The sequence below is a fragment of the Nesoenas mayeri genome (genome assembly GCF_963082525.1).
Source record: "Nesoenas mayeri genome assembly, chromosome: 2".
Lineage (NCBI taxonomy): Eukaryota > Metazoa > Chordata > Aves > Columbiformes > Columbidae > Nesoenas > Nesoenas mayeri.
The window spans coordinates 13,905,609-13,923,868 of record NC_137543.1 but is presented as its reverse complement, the minus strand read 5'-3'; the positions used below and the strand labels follow the sequence as shown (position 1 = coordinate 13,923,868).

Below are 18,260 nucleotides of genomic sequence, written 5' to 3'. Positions count from 1 at the left end.
TTTCTAGTATTATTTTTTTACCCACCTCTTCCTTTCCTCCCCCAAACAGGAGCTGCTGATGCAGCAAGAAAATAAATGAGATTACAGAACATATTCACTGTGTGTTCAGTTTGTATGCTTTATGAAAAGGCATTTTTCTCTGCTGTATGACACTTCCACACCAGCGTGCAGCAAGAGCACACCAACAAAAAATCCCGACCCAAATAATGTGATTTTAAGAATATGCGCAAACAGAGTGGCTCAGGAGAAGATGAAGCAACAAAACCTGCTTCTAACTATTAAAGTCACCTAGATTGCCTATGAACTCTCTCAACACAAAAAACATTGTTTTGTCTTCTCCTTATATTGTCTGATTAATCCATGACAATACACAATTGTTGATCCTTTGTTTAGCCGCCTTCTAACTATTACCATTTATTCAGAGTAGACATATCCACGTCAAAAACTATTCTGCACAGAGCTCAGTACAGGCTAATGTGCTGTGATCTGTACTGCCTCTCAGCAAGAAGGATGAAGGACTTGATTTTACAGTGCCATTTTCTTCGGTTGTTCATTATCTGCAAAGTTCAGAGAGCATTACTGCTTATGACTCCAAAATAAAGACCGATCTCTATCTAAACCCTGCAATACTCACGTTGGATTCACGTTTTAAAATCAGGTCTGGTTGTAGTCCAACACAGGAGTGCAACTTGTCAAACTGATTTCAGGGGGACTTGGTGTGTGCTACACGGATCAGGACACACTGAGGGTCCTTGCTGCGCTACAGTCTGTGCTGAGGGGGTCACGTACCAAAAGCTGCGGCGCCGCCTGCCCACCCACAGCCCCGGGTCCTCCAGTTCCAGACCCGTGCTGGAGCATGGGGAAGAGACACCAGGCCCTGCCACAGGACACGCGACTTTCTCCATTACCCCATCCCTATTGGCTTTAATGGGTAACCAGCAGGTTCCATCCAAGTAAACTTGAAAATTTCAGGCCAGAAGTGAGCACTCAATGACCTGGAGTATCCTTCTCTATTACAAAATATCGCCCACGTACCTCTACGTACAGTGACTTGTGCGACTGCTTTTGACACACAAAGCCATAACCAGTTTTTATGTCTGATCATACAGAAACTACTCATCAAACATGACAAGCACTTAACAATCATGGGTGCACTGATGAAGATGTACCTTTAATGTACTATATGTATTATATACCTTCAATATATGGTGCATGGCTCTGCTCCTCAGTCACGTAAGCTTGTATTTTCTACATGATCCATGGCAGCTAAACCTCACATGGGCGGGTCTTCTCTTTTTTGATCTCTAAAGTGTTCAATTCAAATGGTGAGCACTCAGCACTTTTAACATCAGACATCTCGACATGTTTATTCTTAAAAGTGAGTATCAGACTTATGCAAATGCTTATCATACCCAATAAAATGGCAGCAGAGTTAGGGACACTTCTTTTGCATGGCTACAGTTCTGTTTTGTTTTGCTTCCTGTGCTGTTACATAGGAAAAGGAAAGGAGGAAGAAATAAGCTACTGACATGAAAAGATTATTAAATATGTTTCGGCTGAATAAACATTTAATTAATCACAAAAATGTTTCAGATTGGCTTTTAAAAACACAGAACAGTAAAAAAATTTTAATTTAAAAAATTGTTTATCAAAAAAGCTTCTCCTTAAAACGTCAAAACAAAAGGTTTTATTCTCCTGGGATTTCCTTCTTTAAAATGAAACAATCTGGCACAGACATGATTTCACAAAATGTTCCTTTTGACTTGAATCTGCATTTTTTTCCTCCCCTAGACGAAAAATTTCTAGAGATCTTCGTTTTCCCAGGCTCTCATTTAGTGCTGCAAGTATAAGACCTTCCTTTCACTTCCCGGAGCTTGTGTCCCCAGACACCTTTCAGCCTCTCCAGAGCGCAAAGCTGCCGTCCTACAGATGGTCTCCTCTGCTAGATCACCAGACTCATTCTCTAATCATCCCTCGTGCTGCACAGGAACCCCCGCGCTTTTAAAGGTGACACAGCTCAGCACAGATTGTCTCCCTCTCCTCTCCCCCTCCTCCACTGATCACAACTCACTGTACGCACCCTCGTCACATTGGAAAACAGATTTCGAATCGGCTGCTATCTGCTTTCATTAATATTTGCTTGTCATCGGAGCAAAATGATATTTTCTCAAGAGCAATTAACAGTCTTGGGAGCTCTCTGGGCTCACCAGCTTCCAAGGCTTTTATACCTCCTGCGAGGCCAGTGGCTTTTGCAGGAGCACGGGAAGCAGCAGCAGCTAAAGGACTGCGCTGACGATGCCAATACAATAACCAGATACACGGAGGGGGAGGATCCATTTAATACAGGTAGTTTAAAAGCAGCCTGCAAGTGTGCCTAACGGGCATAAAAGCACCATCAAGTGCAGGTAACAAAACATCCTGCAAATTCTACCTTGGATACAAGAAGGTGGTGATATGTTATGACTCACAGTTTTTTTTAAACAGCAGAATGCATTTCTCAGACCTCACGGCTAGATCCTTGCCAAATTTGAATTTCCTATGTCAAATCCCTGAGGCACAGAGCTGTTCAGAAAAAAGATAACACAGCTTTTACATTGAGATTGCCTCTCTCCCCCTCCTTGCTTCCCTCCTGTTAATTTCGCTCTTGAACCAGCTGAACATGCCCCCAAAACTCAATGAATGGAGAACAAAAGCAGCCTCCAAATAGAAACAATATGTGAGAAATTCTCATTTCAACGATTATAAGACACTGAAAATGAGGACTTAGAACGGACTCACCAGGTGACACTAATACACACTGCTGCATGCTCCACATGTACACGCAGACTTGCGCACACCAGGATTCAGACGTATAATTTAAGTACCTTGTAAAGGATCCCAAAATACTTGAAATAAATGTATAAACCCAGTGTTTTCTGAATGAGGAAAAAGCATCAACTTGGAGTGTCACTTTAAAAGAAAAAAATAAAATTATAGTTCTATTGCATGGCCCAACATTAGAGCATTATCAAGGCTGCAAATACACTTTAGAGCCTCCCCTGCCACTTAGGCTACCGTGGACTTTTGCTCACTTGTGCTTCCTCAGAACCTCCTCTGCATGCCCTGGACACACCTGCTTCTCATCCCATCCCCTCCTTAAAGCCTCCTCCGGCCTCTCAGGTCTGCTGCCACTTTGTGAGAAGGTCAAGTAGCACAGAGTGCATAAAAAGTCCTTTATTTTCTTTGCCACATGATTTGCTTCTCCACTTAGGAAGTAAAAAATGTGACTATGGAGCTGACATTTTAAAACTTTTTTGTTTTTTAAATGTGGCTCCAGAATGCTTTTAGTGTCACTTAACAGCTTGACAATTGTAAGCTGAATCACATATATTAAGGACAGACAAAACCAAGAATGCACCTAGTCCCTACTGACAGTCCCTACATGCCAGAGAGACGCAGGAAAATGTCATGTTCATGCCTGCAAGCACAGCTGATGTTACCGAAGTTCTTCAGGGTGTTATCCTCTGATAATGCTGGTCATGCAGCAGCACTTTCACAACACAAATACAACACTTAAGTTTCCCTCTCCATATTCAGGGCACTTGGTTACTGCCATTAAGTGCAAGTCTTCCCACTAAATCACTGTCAGGACCAAGGTGGAGCTGTCAAGTTATTATAGCTCAGGTTTACCTGCCTCTCACCTTACTCTTGGTCTGCTACAGATGAACATAACTTCAGGGGCATGGTGATGGTAGAGCAACAGCATCTCAGCGCTGGTGAGGAGCTGTGACCAGCTGTCTAGAAAGGTTGTGGAGATCTGCTGGGAACTTCGAAAGAATTTCCATCTTTGGAAGTTCTCAAAACTTGGTAGGACACCAAACAACCCCCTCTATCTTCCCAGTTAACTTTGCTGACCAGAAGGCTGGACTAGATGATTTCCAGAAGTCCCTTCTAGCCTAATATTTCTCCCCAGGATTTGGGGATATTTCAGGTTATAACTAAAAGGAAGCCCAAGCTGCCTGCATAAACACTCTCTGCTGGTCTCAGCTATCTCATAAAATACCACTATATACCAAGTTAACCTTTGCAAAAAGCAAAGCATTTTTATTTGCAACAGTGACCTGACTGCACCCCCCTGCTGAGCACTGTACTCCACTACTTAGATGCTCCCGCTGATTTCTGTGGGAGATAATGTCTTATTCTGTGTGTGACAAAGACTGATCCCCCTTTCTCACACCCCTGCCTCATGCATTCAGAGTGGATAAACACTGTTTGCTGCCAATCAGCCCTGTGACAAAAAAGGTAAAAGATAGGGGACTACAGAGCCTTCCAAGTATAACATAGGAATAAAAAGCTGAATCTCGAAGTACAGTCACCTACAGGAGTTGGAGAGATGACTGTGTACTCAAGTTACCACAGAGTAATGAAGGGTCTTAAAGAGTCATCAGACCAGAACAAGTATCTCAGCCCGTGGCACAGTGAGTTTGCAGTCATCGTGTTTAACATGTTCTACTTCACAAGCACTGCTGGATTCGGAGCCCAACAATGGCCTGACGCTGTCTCACACCGCTCCCGGCTCACCTAAACCAAGGCCTTCAGTGCAGCAGCAACGTAACCCAGTAAGAACCATCAAGTGTTCCCCCAGACCGGTTCCCTGCTCCGCTGTTACCCAGGCTGACGCCCCAAACCCTGCATGTGAACCTCACCTCTGCGACTGACTTTCCACCAGACACGTGAGGCCTCTCAGAGCCCTGCTCGAGGGGACAGCCCCAGTTTGGGAGACACAGGCTGAGGTGAGGCCAAGGCTGCACCTTCTGCCCTGTCTGCTGAACTCCTGCAGCAGAAGCACAAGGATTATCAAAACCAGACTACCTGGGTTCACTTTTTGTCTCTCACGTACTAGAATAATGGTGGAAGATGAGCACAACAGGATTTCAGTGGGAAATACGTAGTTAACTAAAACACTGTGCTTAAAATGAAGAGCTGTGGGGCTGCTGCTTTTTTTTTGCATTAAACATCATTTAAAAAGTTGGATTAGCTCCTTTTTGAAATATGTACGCAGTTTAAAGCTGTATAAATATCCTAGGGTCAAAATCATAGTCTCACTGATTTAAATGAGAATGGGCAATAGAATTTTATTTAAAAATACTGTATGTGTTCATAAAACCACATTTAAGAAGCAACAGATAAGCCAAGAAAAAAATACACAGCACAAAACAGAACAGCATCAGAGTCGGGAGGGAACAGAAGAATCAATATTATGTTTAAACCTCATTTAGGGTAGGAAAATCAAAATCAGTTTTAGTGAGAAACGCTTTGTTAATCTGCATTAATGTTCCAAGAACACATTCCCTCATGTGAGTAACACCTAGTAACACCTATATCATTTACCAACTACAACCAGTCACTCTCACTAAGAGCACCGATGACTGTCTCAAGTAGTTGTAACTGCAAACTGGTAAGTTTCTATCAATAAATAAAAAGCACTGATTTAAAAAAAACAGCATTCAAATGGACAGCTTTACTTCATATAATTATTTTTCTTTTTAGCAGCAAGTTGTCTTAGTGAACTAAGTTAGAAATTCTTAGTGAAAACACTGAATTAGTGGTAGTCGATGATGAACCTTATAGACAGACCTTCACTCTGGAGGCATCTGCTCTGAGTGAAGACATGAATTGTTTTCTCAATAACAGAAGTTGATAAAGCAGGGCAGGTTGTTTTCTATGTAAGTTCTCCAATTCAGGTTTGAGCATGAGCTCTGCCAGGTCTAAAATCTCAACAGACATGGATACACCATCTCAGGAACAATAAATTTAATCTAGTGTATAAAAATGTATAATATTTTGTCTCACAAATCCATAGGTTTAAAAAAGAATAGTCATGCTTGAATAAAGGTATTCTTAGATATTCTACATATTTATAGTAGTTTAATTAATAATACAGACATGTTATGCTGTTTACGGGAATTTTAAATAAAATTTTAACTTCCAATCAAATGCAGTTTGACATAAACTGGGAATAACAGGAACTAACCATTATCTGAAAAACAAGATATGCATAATTCACTATTTTCTAAGAAAATGACAAAAAGTAAAAAGTAATACTCCAAGGGAGTGTATGTTGATCTAAAGGACTGAGAAAATAAATACTCACCTATATAATTCATCTCTCTACAAAACAAAACTCTGAAAACTACCATAATACCAAACAATGGGAATCATTTGCCATTTAGGAAAGTTATCAAAAGCACAAATACAAATCAAGATAAATCATTTAAACCAAGGTTCCCTACATACAGATTCAAACTGTGATTATTATGATTAACCATTTTGATTTCTATCAATTATTCCCCTTCCCATATATTAGGATTGTTTTTGAATTAATGCATTAGTTAAATGAGATCTGGGGAGAGAGAAGGAAATACAAAGATTGGTAATGAGAGGCAAGACGAACATGTGTCATTATTAAATCACCCAAATTAAAAGAGCCCAGGGTACGACTGGGGTGTGGTACTCGAAGAGAATGTGTACGAGACTGTCCAAGTTCAGCCTAAGAGAACAGGCAGGCCTGGAAACCCCATGGGAGTAAGATGCATCTGTTGTTGTAGGCAACCCCAGCACAATGTTACTGGTTCACTAGCCTGGGGCAAGTTTGGTTTGTTTTTTTCCTTTTCTTTTTTGACAGCCAAATAGAATATTAACTCGCCTTTTTTTTTTTCTTTTTCTTTTTCTCTTTTTTTTGCCATCGTCAAACTGATGCCGGGCGAGAATATTTTGTGTCTAGACTAATAAATGTTTGTAAGGATTTTGCAAGACGGGTTTATGGGAACAGAATCCACTTTTTGTTTTTCTGCTGGAAAAAGCAGCATTAAAAGCAAATGAGCACCATCGTGCATTTGTTTTAAATTGCATATTACAGCACTGCTATTTTGTGTGCAATCAATACATAATTTGGAAGAAAAATGCTTTTAAAATTCAAAGCTATCCCTGAGCAGCTAAGGTTCTCTTGGAAACTGAAGGAGGAGTCTGAAATTATTGTTCTTTTGTTTGCATCCCCCAGTGGGAAAGGCAGCACACAACTAGAAACCACTGTGCTTTGAGGCAGCATGAATCATTAAGAATAAAGATCAACCCCCCCTTCATTTAAACATTAGATATTAAAACTGAATCTAGGACAAAGGTAAACTAAACAGACTCTTTCCTTCCCAAGCAGTTATTGGGTTAAATAAAATATCAAAGGGACTATATTAATCTTGTAACTTCCTCTACTGAAATTAAAAAAATTGTATTTTGCAAAACACTGCCTGTCTAGATCCCAATTACAAGCATCAACTTAATCAGTGGAAATTACTGGAATATGCACGGGCCAAACCCTACATTTTCTTTTTAATATTTCTTCTGGAGGGCGGGGTATCTCAAGATGAAATGGCTGACTGAGCTTCTTATTTCATTGCTTTGGGTGGAAATGACTGAATCTTTCCACTCAGAGTAGTGCAGAGAAGCTGCTCTGGTGCAGAGCAATCCCCAGTCCCAGCCCTCGGCCTGTCTGAACTTAAACGCTGCCTAGTAGGGAAGAAGCTCCTGTTCAGTAATTCACGGATAGTAACTTCATGAGGATTACATCAAGAAATAGGATATTGACTCATATAAAGGAGCACATACCTGCCAATTCCACCCTTAAGAACCAGCTCGTGCCCACATGAATCTGGCCTAAACTGCAGTAAAAGTACCGCTCGCTCTTCCTCAGCAAGTGTGCGTGAGCACAGGGTCCGGTGTCTGCATTCTCATCGTCCACACAAATATTAATATACTGGAAAGCTTGCAAAGCAAAGGATTCTGAAGTAAAACCTCAGTGTATTCAGTAACGTAAAATTTCTCCCTCTCTGAAAATTATACGCAATAAATAATATATATATCTGTAAGGATGTGCACATGTGACTTTCTTTACAATATGTGGAAAGAGCAAACTTACTTTACTTCAATATTATTTTTTTTCCTCACCTCTTCTGCCCTTTTTGCAAAAGAAACAACAAACAGCTGATATTAACAAGGCCCCTGGAGGAACACTATTTGTCAATAATTAGATTTTATATGAGTATTTGTGGACTGTAAGATAAAACATCCAAAGCTGTAAACATCTTCCATCTTGAATTGTTTCTTGTAGCAAAATAAAAAACCCAGTTCCCTACTCACACAAACAAATTTATGTAAAATGTATTAAAAAGTCAAATTTGAACAACACTCATAAGATGCAAGGAGTAAAGGCATGTGGGTTTGCATCGTATTTAGCCAGATACCTACAATGCCAGCAGGGATCTTACACAGGCACCGATTCCTCAAACTGATCCATGCACAAAAAACTTGAACTCACATGATGGTCCAGGTGTGGTGAACCTTTTGTCAGTCCAGATCCCCACTGAGATGTCTGGAGGTCAGAGGGCCGTAAGTATTCGCCACTGCAAACAAGGCTGGACGTTGTGCAGTGGTGAATGCTCCAAGAATTCCACCCAAGCTACAAATGTCTTTCATCTTGCTGAGGGTCCCACTGCGGAACAGAAACCCCCGAGTTTTCACGCTTGCTTCATCTCGCTCACTTGGCTACTGCTGCCAAGTGCCTAACTACTCCTGATAGGCATTAAAAGGCAGTAGTTTTCTACTTTAGAGGAATTCTAAAGATTAACTAGGAATCTGGACTTTCTGAAGGAGTACACAGCTGTAAGCAAGGTTTAACCACCAGGCTTCTACAGCCCAGGCACCAATAAATGTTCTCTCCTGACTCCTTCCCCATTATGTCCCCTTTACTCTTTTTAGGACATACACCACTCCTAGATCTTATTTAGACCTAAGTACCAAACCAGAGCCTTACACCCATGCACAGAGCCAACAAGAGAGTTTTAAAATCACCAGCATTTTGACATCCAAAGTATGTCTTCCATTATAACACACAGAGGAAGGCAACCACGTACCATGTTTTATTTAGGCTAACACGTCACTTTTTTAGAAAGCCAAGCTTAGAGACCTCTACCAAGACTGCCTTAGATGATACAAAACTATACAAGTTTTTAGCACCTTTGTAAGGTAAGACAATGTTAAAATAATCACACTCCCAACTTATAAACAGGAATTCGAGCCTTAAACTTACATAAAATGATTGCCTAATTCACAGCATTCATTGTAAGCTAACAGCTACTTCCCATCCCATATATGTAGCTCACAAGATGCTTTGAAGATTCAGAGAGCTGAATACGTGGGACTTCTACCATTAGAAAGTTCAAAACCTCATTTCTGTCCTCATGCCTGGTGGGGTGAATTTGGTGCTGGCAGCACCGAGGATGCCGCCTTTGCCAAAGCGCGAGGGCTGGCGTTACGCACGCCTCATTACACAGCTCTGCCTGCCCACTGTTGAAACAAAACCGCCAGCCTTCGAGGCTTGCTGGAGCGACCACTTTAAGTCGTGAGTCCCCTGGCAGCATGTTAGAAATTCCTTCAACTCCTATTGAGACCAACGGGTCAGGAAAGTGAGCAGCGGATCGCAAAATGCCGCTGGGGAAGGCCAAGGTGCATGGAGTGAACCTAAAACACCAAACTCACTTTCTTAAATGGCTCCAATCACAATTTGAAGCCTTGTCTTTGGAAGCTGGATATGTTGAGCTCCCCTAGACTCATGAGGCACAAGGACAGGTCATGCTGCTAAAGGATGGCTTGTGGCAATAAATTCTTTGCCATCTTTGACATCATTTAAAGACTGCAACAAGTAGCATATTCAAAGTTCTTTACCCTTTTCCTAAAGGTCCTCCCATCAAGCCATATCTGTTCTTCTTCTAGTTGCCAGTGATTTTCCTTGCTTGTGTGCTTTAGCGTGATACTGCTCTTTCGACAATTTTAATGGTATAATAAATGCACTAAACATTCCAGTTCCTGACCCTTTAGATCATACTCTCTTTCATTGAATTCTACTGGACTTTAGCATTTACTATGATCCCAAAGCTCTTAAGGATAAAAGAACGGTACTGATCTTTCAACAAGCATCAACTGCAGACTTTTGTTTAATCTGGGCTGATTTCTAAAGCTGGTTAGAAAGGATTCACTGGTTGTAGAGACACTGCTCCGTGAAATACATTAGAGTTCACTGAACTCTGAAGAATATGAAAAAGACTTGAGTGGACCTTCTGAAGTTCCTTCCAGCTCCTTGACAGAAAGACATCAGAACTGGAAATGAACCATCAGTTACAGTGTGCAAGGCACGGAATTATGAAATGCCATCTGGCTGGTACAGGGTAAGGAAATGTATCATTTTTGGTGGCTTCCACCTCCACAGAAAAATAAATAACTGTTTATGCAGCAAAGTGGTTTGAATACTTGGGAAGGTCCTGAACTAGCCACAAAAAGTTAAAGAAAAGAAAAAAAAAAGGAGAGAAGATGAATTGGCATAAGGACAATAAATTAGAATTAATACTAATAATAATGCCAAAGACATAAGTATCACAACCCTTTGATAGCCTGAGGGAAGAAGCTGCTTTAATGCCTAATTTGACAATATTATAAATTTAAATAATAACAACAGAAAATTCTATTCTTATAGGTATATATAAAGGTGATGCTACTGACACATAGTGGGGAGACACATGAGTAGAACACTAAGATAAATATTGCTGCCTATTTAGGAAATAGCAAGTAAACGGAAGAAAAAGGGGAAATAGTACTATACTGAAAACTGCATCACTTGTTTACAAGTCACTGACAACTCGGAGGCAAACCATCTTGGATATTTATGGATCAATGACCCTGCATCTAAAGCGCAAGGAGAGGGAATATTGACCACTAATACACAGAAGAGAACAGCACGTCCATGCACTCAGCTAAAAATGTTCAGAACCTTCCCACATGCCATGACCCCAGAACTGTTATCACACAGGACTTTAATTTAATAAACAAGACACTGAAAAGATCATTCTGTAAGTTTTGCAACAGGCTCGGGATTTCTAAAAACTGGAAAACAAAAATATACTGAATTTGGCACTGTGGAATTCTTGACTAGAATTCTTCACAGGTAAAGAGAAAGTGCTCACTGAAATAAAGATTAGCCATAGCTTAGCTACAGGTGATTGTGCCTTGGTTATGTTTATTATGTGCAAACAGAATTTAACCCTGTTTATATTACTTGGTGTGTTAAAAGTTCCTATTTCATGAAGCTGGAAGAAATCCTGAACTCAAACTTGAGGAAAGAATCTGACTGGACTTCACAGATATATGAACATTTTAAAATAAAATTCTTGTAAAGTCACATCCAGACAAAAGGGTCATCAATATTAATCATAATTAGGTGAAAACACTAACCAAAATGAAACCTTTTCATCAGACAGCATACAAAGAAATGGGGGAAAAGCAGGGGGAAAGCTTAGGGATCCCAATAAGCTTAAGTGAAATGCTATAGACTGCTCAGCGAAGCAAAAGACACAAGAAACAGTACATTAGGAACAAAAGAAACACTAACAATAGTACAAAGTCTATTATCTGACAGAAATTCTACAGTACTGAGAAATTCACAAAAGGCAGAACTGTTCAACACACAGCTCCAAGTCTCCAAGGATATTTTGGTACAGTGATAAATACTGTCTATTCCAATCATCACCAACAGTATAAATAACAGCAATTAAGACCAGACAGCAGGACACTGGATCCAGCTAAAGCACATACAGGTCATCAAGGGTGTTGCAAGAGAGGAAATAATCCAGAAGAGAGTTACAAGAAACACTAAGAGTAGAAAAGTATGTCTCACAAAGAAAAGCTCTACCTCAGACTGCTGTATTTTACAACTACAAGTTTGGGGACAACCGTAACATACATAGGCATTACCCAAATGTGATAGCAGAGGGCTTTTCAGTCTAGCAAAGATACAAGAACCACTAGCCTGAAGTTAAATGCAAATCATTTCAGTTATAAAAAATGGCATCTACTCGTAATCAGCTCAGGGGAATTCATTTAACATCACAAGTGAAACAGACTGCCTTGCTGGCAGCGTTTAAAGACAGTAACAAAAGGGTTTCCTAAATGATGCTGCTCACTCAAAGAGGTCTTAATTCAGGGCAGCCCTATAGTTTGTATCATGCAGGTTGTTTTAAACAAGGTTTCTCTAAGTACTCACAAGCTTGCTTTTTTTTGTGTGCCAAATTCTTCTGAGCAAAACCAAACAAGAAACAGACTGCTGGTCAAAACCAACAACACAGCTTCTAAACTTCCTCTCTCATTCCTACGTTTAACAGAATATTTGTTTTCATGTAAGAAGTTTAATAACAAAATCCATTTTTATTTATACATTTATACAATATATATGCACTTTCACAAGTCCAATATGCTATCTGTACATCTCCGTTTTAAAAACAAGTGGCAGCTATTCCAGCTTGTAGACCAAGAGACATCTCAGCCTTCACATGGCAGTTTGTACAAAGTAAACTTCTCCATCCTTCCATTAACTATTTAGTCTACCAGAAAGTCCAAGCAGCTCAGAAATAAAGCACAAGTACTTACCAGCTAGTGTTCAGGGTCGCAGATACTCTGAGCCCTTTCAGAGATCCAGAACTGCCTCCATTACGTGGTTTATTGAAGCCGGTGTTGATCTCCAGTGCTGCACATCCTGATCTAGGGGAGAGACGGGTGTCAGAACGCATCCCAAAACCGCGACACCCCCAGAAGCGGGAGCCAGGCACCTTCCCCAGCTCTGCCCGCACACACCGCGCTGCTCCGCGCTCGCCCCGCTCCACAACGCCACGGGATGCGAGACGGCTCTGGAGCCAGAACTTCATGGCTCGTTGGCTGCTGTCAGCCTGTCAGTCAGTCTGTCTGTCAGTCTGTCTGTCAGTCTGTCTGTCAGTCTGTCTGTCTGTCAGTCTGTCAGCCAGCGGGGTGCGCGCAGCCCGGTGACACCGGCCGGGAACTCGCCCGCTCCTCCGGGCGCACCAGGACTGAACTTCTCGACTCTCGGACTGGCGAGTCAGACGAAATTTCCTCCGCCACGCACAGGCTGCGGCTCCAGCGCTGGCCCCGGGCGGAGGAGCGATGAGCGGGCAGAGGGGATGCTCCTCGGGCTGGAACGGGTTGAAGCGGGCAGCACGCAGCGCAACCACGTTACGCCCCGGCGCTCCCCCCGGCCCGGCTCCCTCGGCAGCCCGGAGCCCTCAGGCGATGCCCCCGCCGCGGGGACAGCGCCGGCCGCTCGTCCGCCGCCGCCAGACAATAGGGAGGCGGGCGGGGCGCGGCTGGCCCACCGCGCCCACCCCCGCCGGGCCCGGCTCGGCCCTCCCGCCGCCGCCGGCCGGGAGCCGCCCTTGCCCCGGGGAGGCGCGGAGCGGCGAGCGCGCTGGCGCTGCCCGGTCCCCGCCGGAAGAGCACCTGGCCCGTTCCCCGGAGGGAAGCGGGGGCACGCCTCCCCGGGGGCTCGCCCGCCCGCCCCCCGGCGCCGAGAGCCCCCTGGTCCGCCCGCGGCAGCGGCGATGGGAGACGCGAGCCCCTACCTGACGGCGCCGCTCCGCCTCGCCCCCTCAGCCCGCGCCGCCCGCCTGCCCGCCCGCCTGCGCTCACCGCCGCGCCGCCATCTTGCGTTTCACAAACTACTGCACTTCTTTTGGGGCGGGGGGGCGGCGGGTGAGCCGGGAACTCCCAAGGCCGCCGGCCGCCCGGGCCCTCGCCTCGCCGCCGCCCGCAGCGCCCACTCGCATCCTCCCGGCGCCTCGCTGCCCCGGGGCGGGTGCGCGGGGAGGCCGGGCAGCGGCGGCCGGTGCCTCAGCCTCCCTGGCAGGGAGCGGGGGCGGAGCCGCTCCGCCACCGCCCCGCCCGGCAGGCGGCGGACACCAGCCGGAGGGCGGCCCGAGCCCGCCGAGGCAGCGGCCGGCCGCGGGGGGCTGCCCGGGAGCCGCAGCCCGGGAGCCAGCGGCGCGCTGCCGCGGGAGGGACGGGGTGGGCAGCCCGGGGGTCCCGGCCGGCACAGCCGCCCGCACAGCCCGCGCCTCCGCCCGCAAACTTGGGCTCCGCGCCGGGCCCGCCCCGCTCCGCTCCCAGGCGGGTTTGGGGACAGCGGCGCCTCCAGCCCCGCCAAGTTCCCTCCCCGGGAAGGGCTCTGGCCGAGCTCTCGGGCGCCCGGAGCTGCAGCTGAGGGAGGACATCGCCGCCGGGGCCAGAGCCCCGAACCAGGGGCCGGTGGGCACGAAACTGACGTCTCTGAGCAAAAAACCCACACCACTCCTTTTTTTTTAGTTAAAGAACTTGGAGAAGGGGAGCTCTTCCTTCAGTAACATACCCAGATATTTTAGTCAAGATTGAGCTTGAACTCCAGCTGCATACTTCCCCAAAACCTTGCGTTTCTACACACTATTTCTTTCATCGCTGTTTGCCATTTTGGTTCAGACACTAAAATACGATTGTTGTCCGGAGAAAGAAAAATAAAGATGTGGCTTGTGGAAACATTAACAGTTGGCCACCAAAAATCAAAATTTCCACAATCATGAACATAATTGAAAAGCGTGCAGGTGCAGTATCCTGTCCAGACCAGTGACAGGAAGGAGTTTGATCAAAGCTTTGAGGAGAAAAGTTTTGCCCCCAGGAATGTTTCTGGTTCGTCATTTCCACACTGGCACCCTGGGTCAGTTTTTCAGTCATTTTGGGGAACACAGTCAGCAAACCACCCCATAGTCCCAATGAAAGTCAGTGACAGCAGCCAAAGTGACAATCAAGTTAAGGAAAAATGACATTAATTCCTTTATTAAATTCTCAATGAAATACACATCAAATTTTCAATATAAGTTTTCTTCCTCCTGTGCTTGCCTTTGCCATTTAACCAATACACCAAGAGCAGGGTAAGCTGCTCACATACGGTTCTTATTTTAAAGTCTTAAGACTCATGCGGCTTTTTAAGTGTAAGGTCGTTAATGATCAAAATTATTCTGTGATTAAGAGTAGACAAAACCCCCCAAAAAAGGTGATTCGTGTTTTATTAATACCCTCACATCCGTATCTCACATAGAAATATATATAGGACAAAAACATCAAACAAAAGCAGTTAAAGGACTTTGAGCTTTCTTAATAAATTTTAAGATCTATTTTTTCATACACGTATAAATATATATGTAGAAGTAATCTTTATTGAATTATGCACAGACACCATAAGGCAAAAACAACATTGCAAAGATGTCAAGTACACTGAGTGTAACTGAAGGGTGAAATTTCTTTCTTCATCTCCTAATAAGACAAAAAGACAAACCAGCAGTCAGCATGAATAAAAGCTTCTTCATAAAAAGAATAAAGAATCTGTACATACATACAATTGTTAGTAGGATTTAGCAAATACATGTGCTACCACTGCCCAGAAGCTTCAAAAGAAGTGTCCTTACACATCCACAATAGAGAGTACTGCATGGATCTATTTTATGAAGAGACTATGGATCCTTATCAACAGTGGTTTCAACAATTAGATGGAGGAAACAGTTCCTGAAAAGCCACAACTAAAAGCTGGAAATGTTATTTTCTGCACTCTAGTTACTTGTTAAACTCTGTGTCTTCATATAGCAGAGCTTGTTCCTGACCGACTTGCAGTCATACCCAGGAGATATGGTTTTTGTTAAAAGCTCACAAGCCCTGAGATAACATAAATCAATCCCTTCTCATGGCAAAACGCGAAATGAGAGAAGGGCATATTTTTCAGGAATGGCCTCCCTGAATCCAAATAATCCTCACCATTGCACAATCTGAACGGTGCGTCTGTTCTAACTCTCTATTAGATGTGGAAGAAGAGATCGAGATGAGCAGGGCTGAAGAGAAGAGGCTTCCTCTTTTTTAAGGCAGACTGAGAGGCATAAAGAATTGTATCTATTCTCAGGCACCAGCATCTCAAACACAAATGGATTCAAGGATTTTGAAGACTGACTATCCCACCTATCTATGTTGACTTAATACTTGCAATGGCTGACTGGGACCATGAGTGTCTCTGGAAGATTTCAGCTGAGTTCCAATAACTCAGAAATCGTCTCTTATAGGAAGAGATCAGGTAATTTGTCTCACTAAACTGGCATAGGCAGGAAGCTCCCCGTATGTCAAATTAAAGATGCTTGAGCCATGCTAATTAAAAAGAGATAGAGTAAAGTCTCAACTTCTTGTTATGTTCCAAGTAAGTTCTTCTCAAGAACAGAATGCCTAGTGTACCAAGTATTACCATGTCTGACTGCCTGTGAGGGGAGAAACAGGAAGCGATAGACTGAGAGAAGCGCCCTCCTGTCATTGCCCCCCAGCCCCAAAAAATGGTTCTGGAGAAGGACTACTGACAGGCTGAGGTTAACTGCTTGGAGAGGGCTGTGTGGGTGGACCATTGTCTGCAAGTTCAAGCCTTTTCCTGCTGAAACTGCCAACAATTATGCCAAATACAACAATGGTTTTGCAACATGGAGAAATGTCTTCCAGACTGCAATGCAAAAGCCTTGTAACACAGGCAACTAAGCAGTAAAGATAATGCTAAATAAGCACGATGTCCAGAGTGCACACATACACAAGTGTACATACATGCATAAGAGTGGTAGAAAATGCTATAAGCTACAAAAACTTACCTTCACTAATTCAGTTTTGTCATAATCTTCCCGATGTTTGTAAATACACTGACAAAGAACCGCATATAGCTTTTCCAAGTGAAATATACTGAAGTTCTTAGTCATCGTAGTGACAAAATTCAACAGTTGCTGAAGAAAAAAATGGAAACTACAAGTTTAGAATGGCACAAGATCCTTTGAATAGGCTCTTTATGTTTTCAGAAGCTAAACAATACCAATACAACACAAGTAATATGTTACTTTCTTATATTGTTAAATAAAATATGAGTGACTTTTCAGAGAACAGATTAACTATCTCACAAGATTTAACTGGAGAAAATGAGTTAATTTTTCGTACTTCAGAGAAAAGGAAGGCTTAAATTTCGGGCAGTATTTTATTACTAATCAATCTATCACATCAACGATCATAATTGTGAATCAGCTGCTTCCAGAACAGCAGGGAATGACACCATCTGCTTTGTCACAGAGCAGCTGCCACAGCCAAGCCACTGTTCATTGCACTAGAGGAACTGTTGCTGCGATGCCGGGCACCGTAAAACGGATCTCGGGAAGCGGCTACAGATCTTGTAGGTGCCAGCTGCAAACAGAACCATCCTCAGGTGCTCACCTTTACCCATTAGCTGAACGTGCACTGTTCCTGCAACTCTGCTGGCAGCACACGCTGCTCAAGCGGCTGAAGCAGATAACAAGCACAGTCACATCAGTGGGCTCCTACCTTTAAACTGAGGAGTGGATAAACTAGCAGAGTGACTCTGCCTGTAGCAGATTGTTCGTCTCTCACAGGCGTTTGTTACCAAAGATGTGAATGTGATAACCTCTGGGAAAGCATCAGTAACAAGCTAGTGGCAGCACCACCGTCCACTGCTCTCACTGTTCTCTGTGTTGTGTGAGGCTGTGAAGATGTAGCTTAGGAGAGCAGGCAACCCAATGCAAATATTACTGCCTTACAACTGCCTGTCATCAGTGTGCCTCCCTCAGATCAGCGAGCACTCAATTTGCGTATTCCCCTCAATGCCACTCTATACAACATGCAGATAAGACACACAAAAACCACGCGGCGTGCTTTCAGCTGCCGCCAACAGAAAATGTGGGATGTGACAGAGGTGTATGGTCAACATCCCTTCTGAAACGGTTTCTAGTTGCTACCACAAGGATGACTGCGTGTTCTTCTGTATGTTCATAAAGTTCTAGGCCTATGACCAAGCACATAAAAACCAGACCCAAACAAAGCCAAGCAGCTAATATTTTCGAGGTTCACTGAGCTTATTCACTGCAGGTGAGTCCCAAAGAGGCTCCCTTGTATGAGCAGCTAGTCCCAACAACACCCGTGTTAACGAAACAAGTTTTCTAAAAGACACCTTTAATGACTGTAGCTCTCCTTAGAGCTGAAACACAGATAAGGGCTCTACTGTACCATTTATCCAGTGGGCAATAACTTTTGAGCACATGCTATTAGCACCCTGACTCTCTAAAAAACCCATGTGGCTTCTCTACATACACAGGCAGACATGAACAGCAAAACCCTCTGAAATCTACTTCCTTAGGAAGTCAGCTTTAAAAAGTTAAGTTTCACCTCTACACTTTAAGTCACAGCTTAAAAATGTGACCAAAACTGTGTTGACGAGCCCCTTCACCCAGGGGGCTTCCTATCCGGTCACATTCTATTCTCCCCACACAGGGGGAAACATCCAC

The 18,260-nt window shown here is 43.7% G+C and overlaps 2 protein-coding genes across 5 annotated transcripts in view; both read right to left on the bottom strand.

The window, feature by feature from the left end:
* The window catches only part of ZHX1 (zinc fingers and homeoboxes 1), a 31,090-nt gene extending 17,367 nt beyond the window's left edge, over positions 1-13,723 (bottom strand). For 2 of the 3 annotated variants that reach the window (XR_013921857.1, XM_080339928.1), the window contains exons 1-2: positions 13,491-13,723; positions 12,508-12,618 (exon numbers count right to left, since the gene is read on the bottom strand). The gene's annotated coding sequence lies outside the window, so the exon portion shown is untranslated. Of the gene's footprint in view, positions 1-12,507; positions 12,713-13,490 lie in introns of those variants that run through there. The other variant, XR_013921858.1, reaches the window with a different exon arrangement.
* A 1,064-nt stretch (positions 13,724-14,787) lies between these two features.
* ATAD2 (ATPase family AAA domain containing 2) overlaps positions 14,788-18,260 on the bottom strand; it is a 33,450-nt gene continuing 29,977 nt past the window's right edge. For both annotated transcript variants that reach the window (XM_080339244.1, XM_080339245.1), the window contains exons 27-28: positions 16,569-16,697; positions 14,788-15,210 (exon numbers count right to left, since the gene is read on the bottom strand). In XM_080339244.1, coding sequence (XP_080195370.1) covers positions 15,163-15,210; positions 16,569-16,697 — 177 coding nt within the window. In that variant the 3' untranslated portion in view covers positions 14,788-15,162. The remainder of the gene's footprint in view (positions 15,211-16,568; positions 16,698-18,260) is intronic.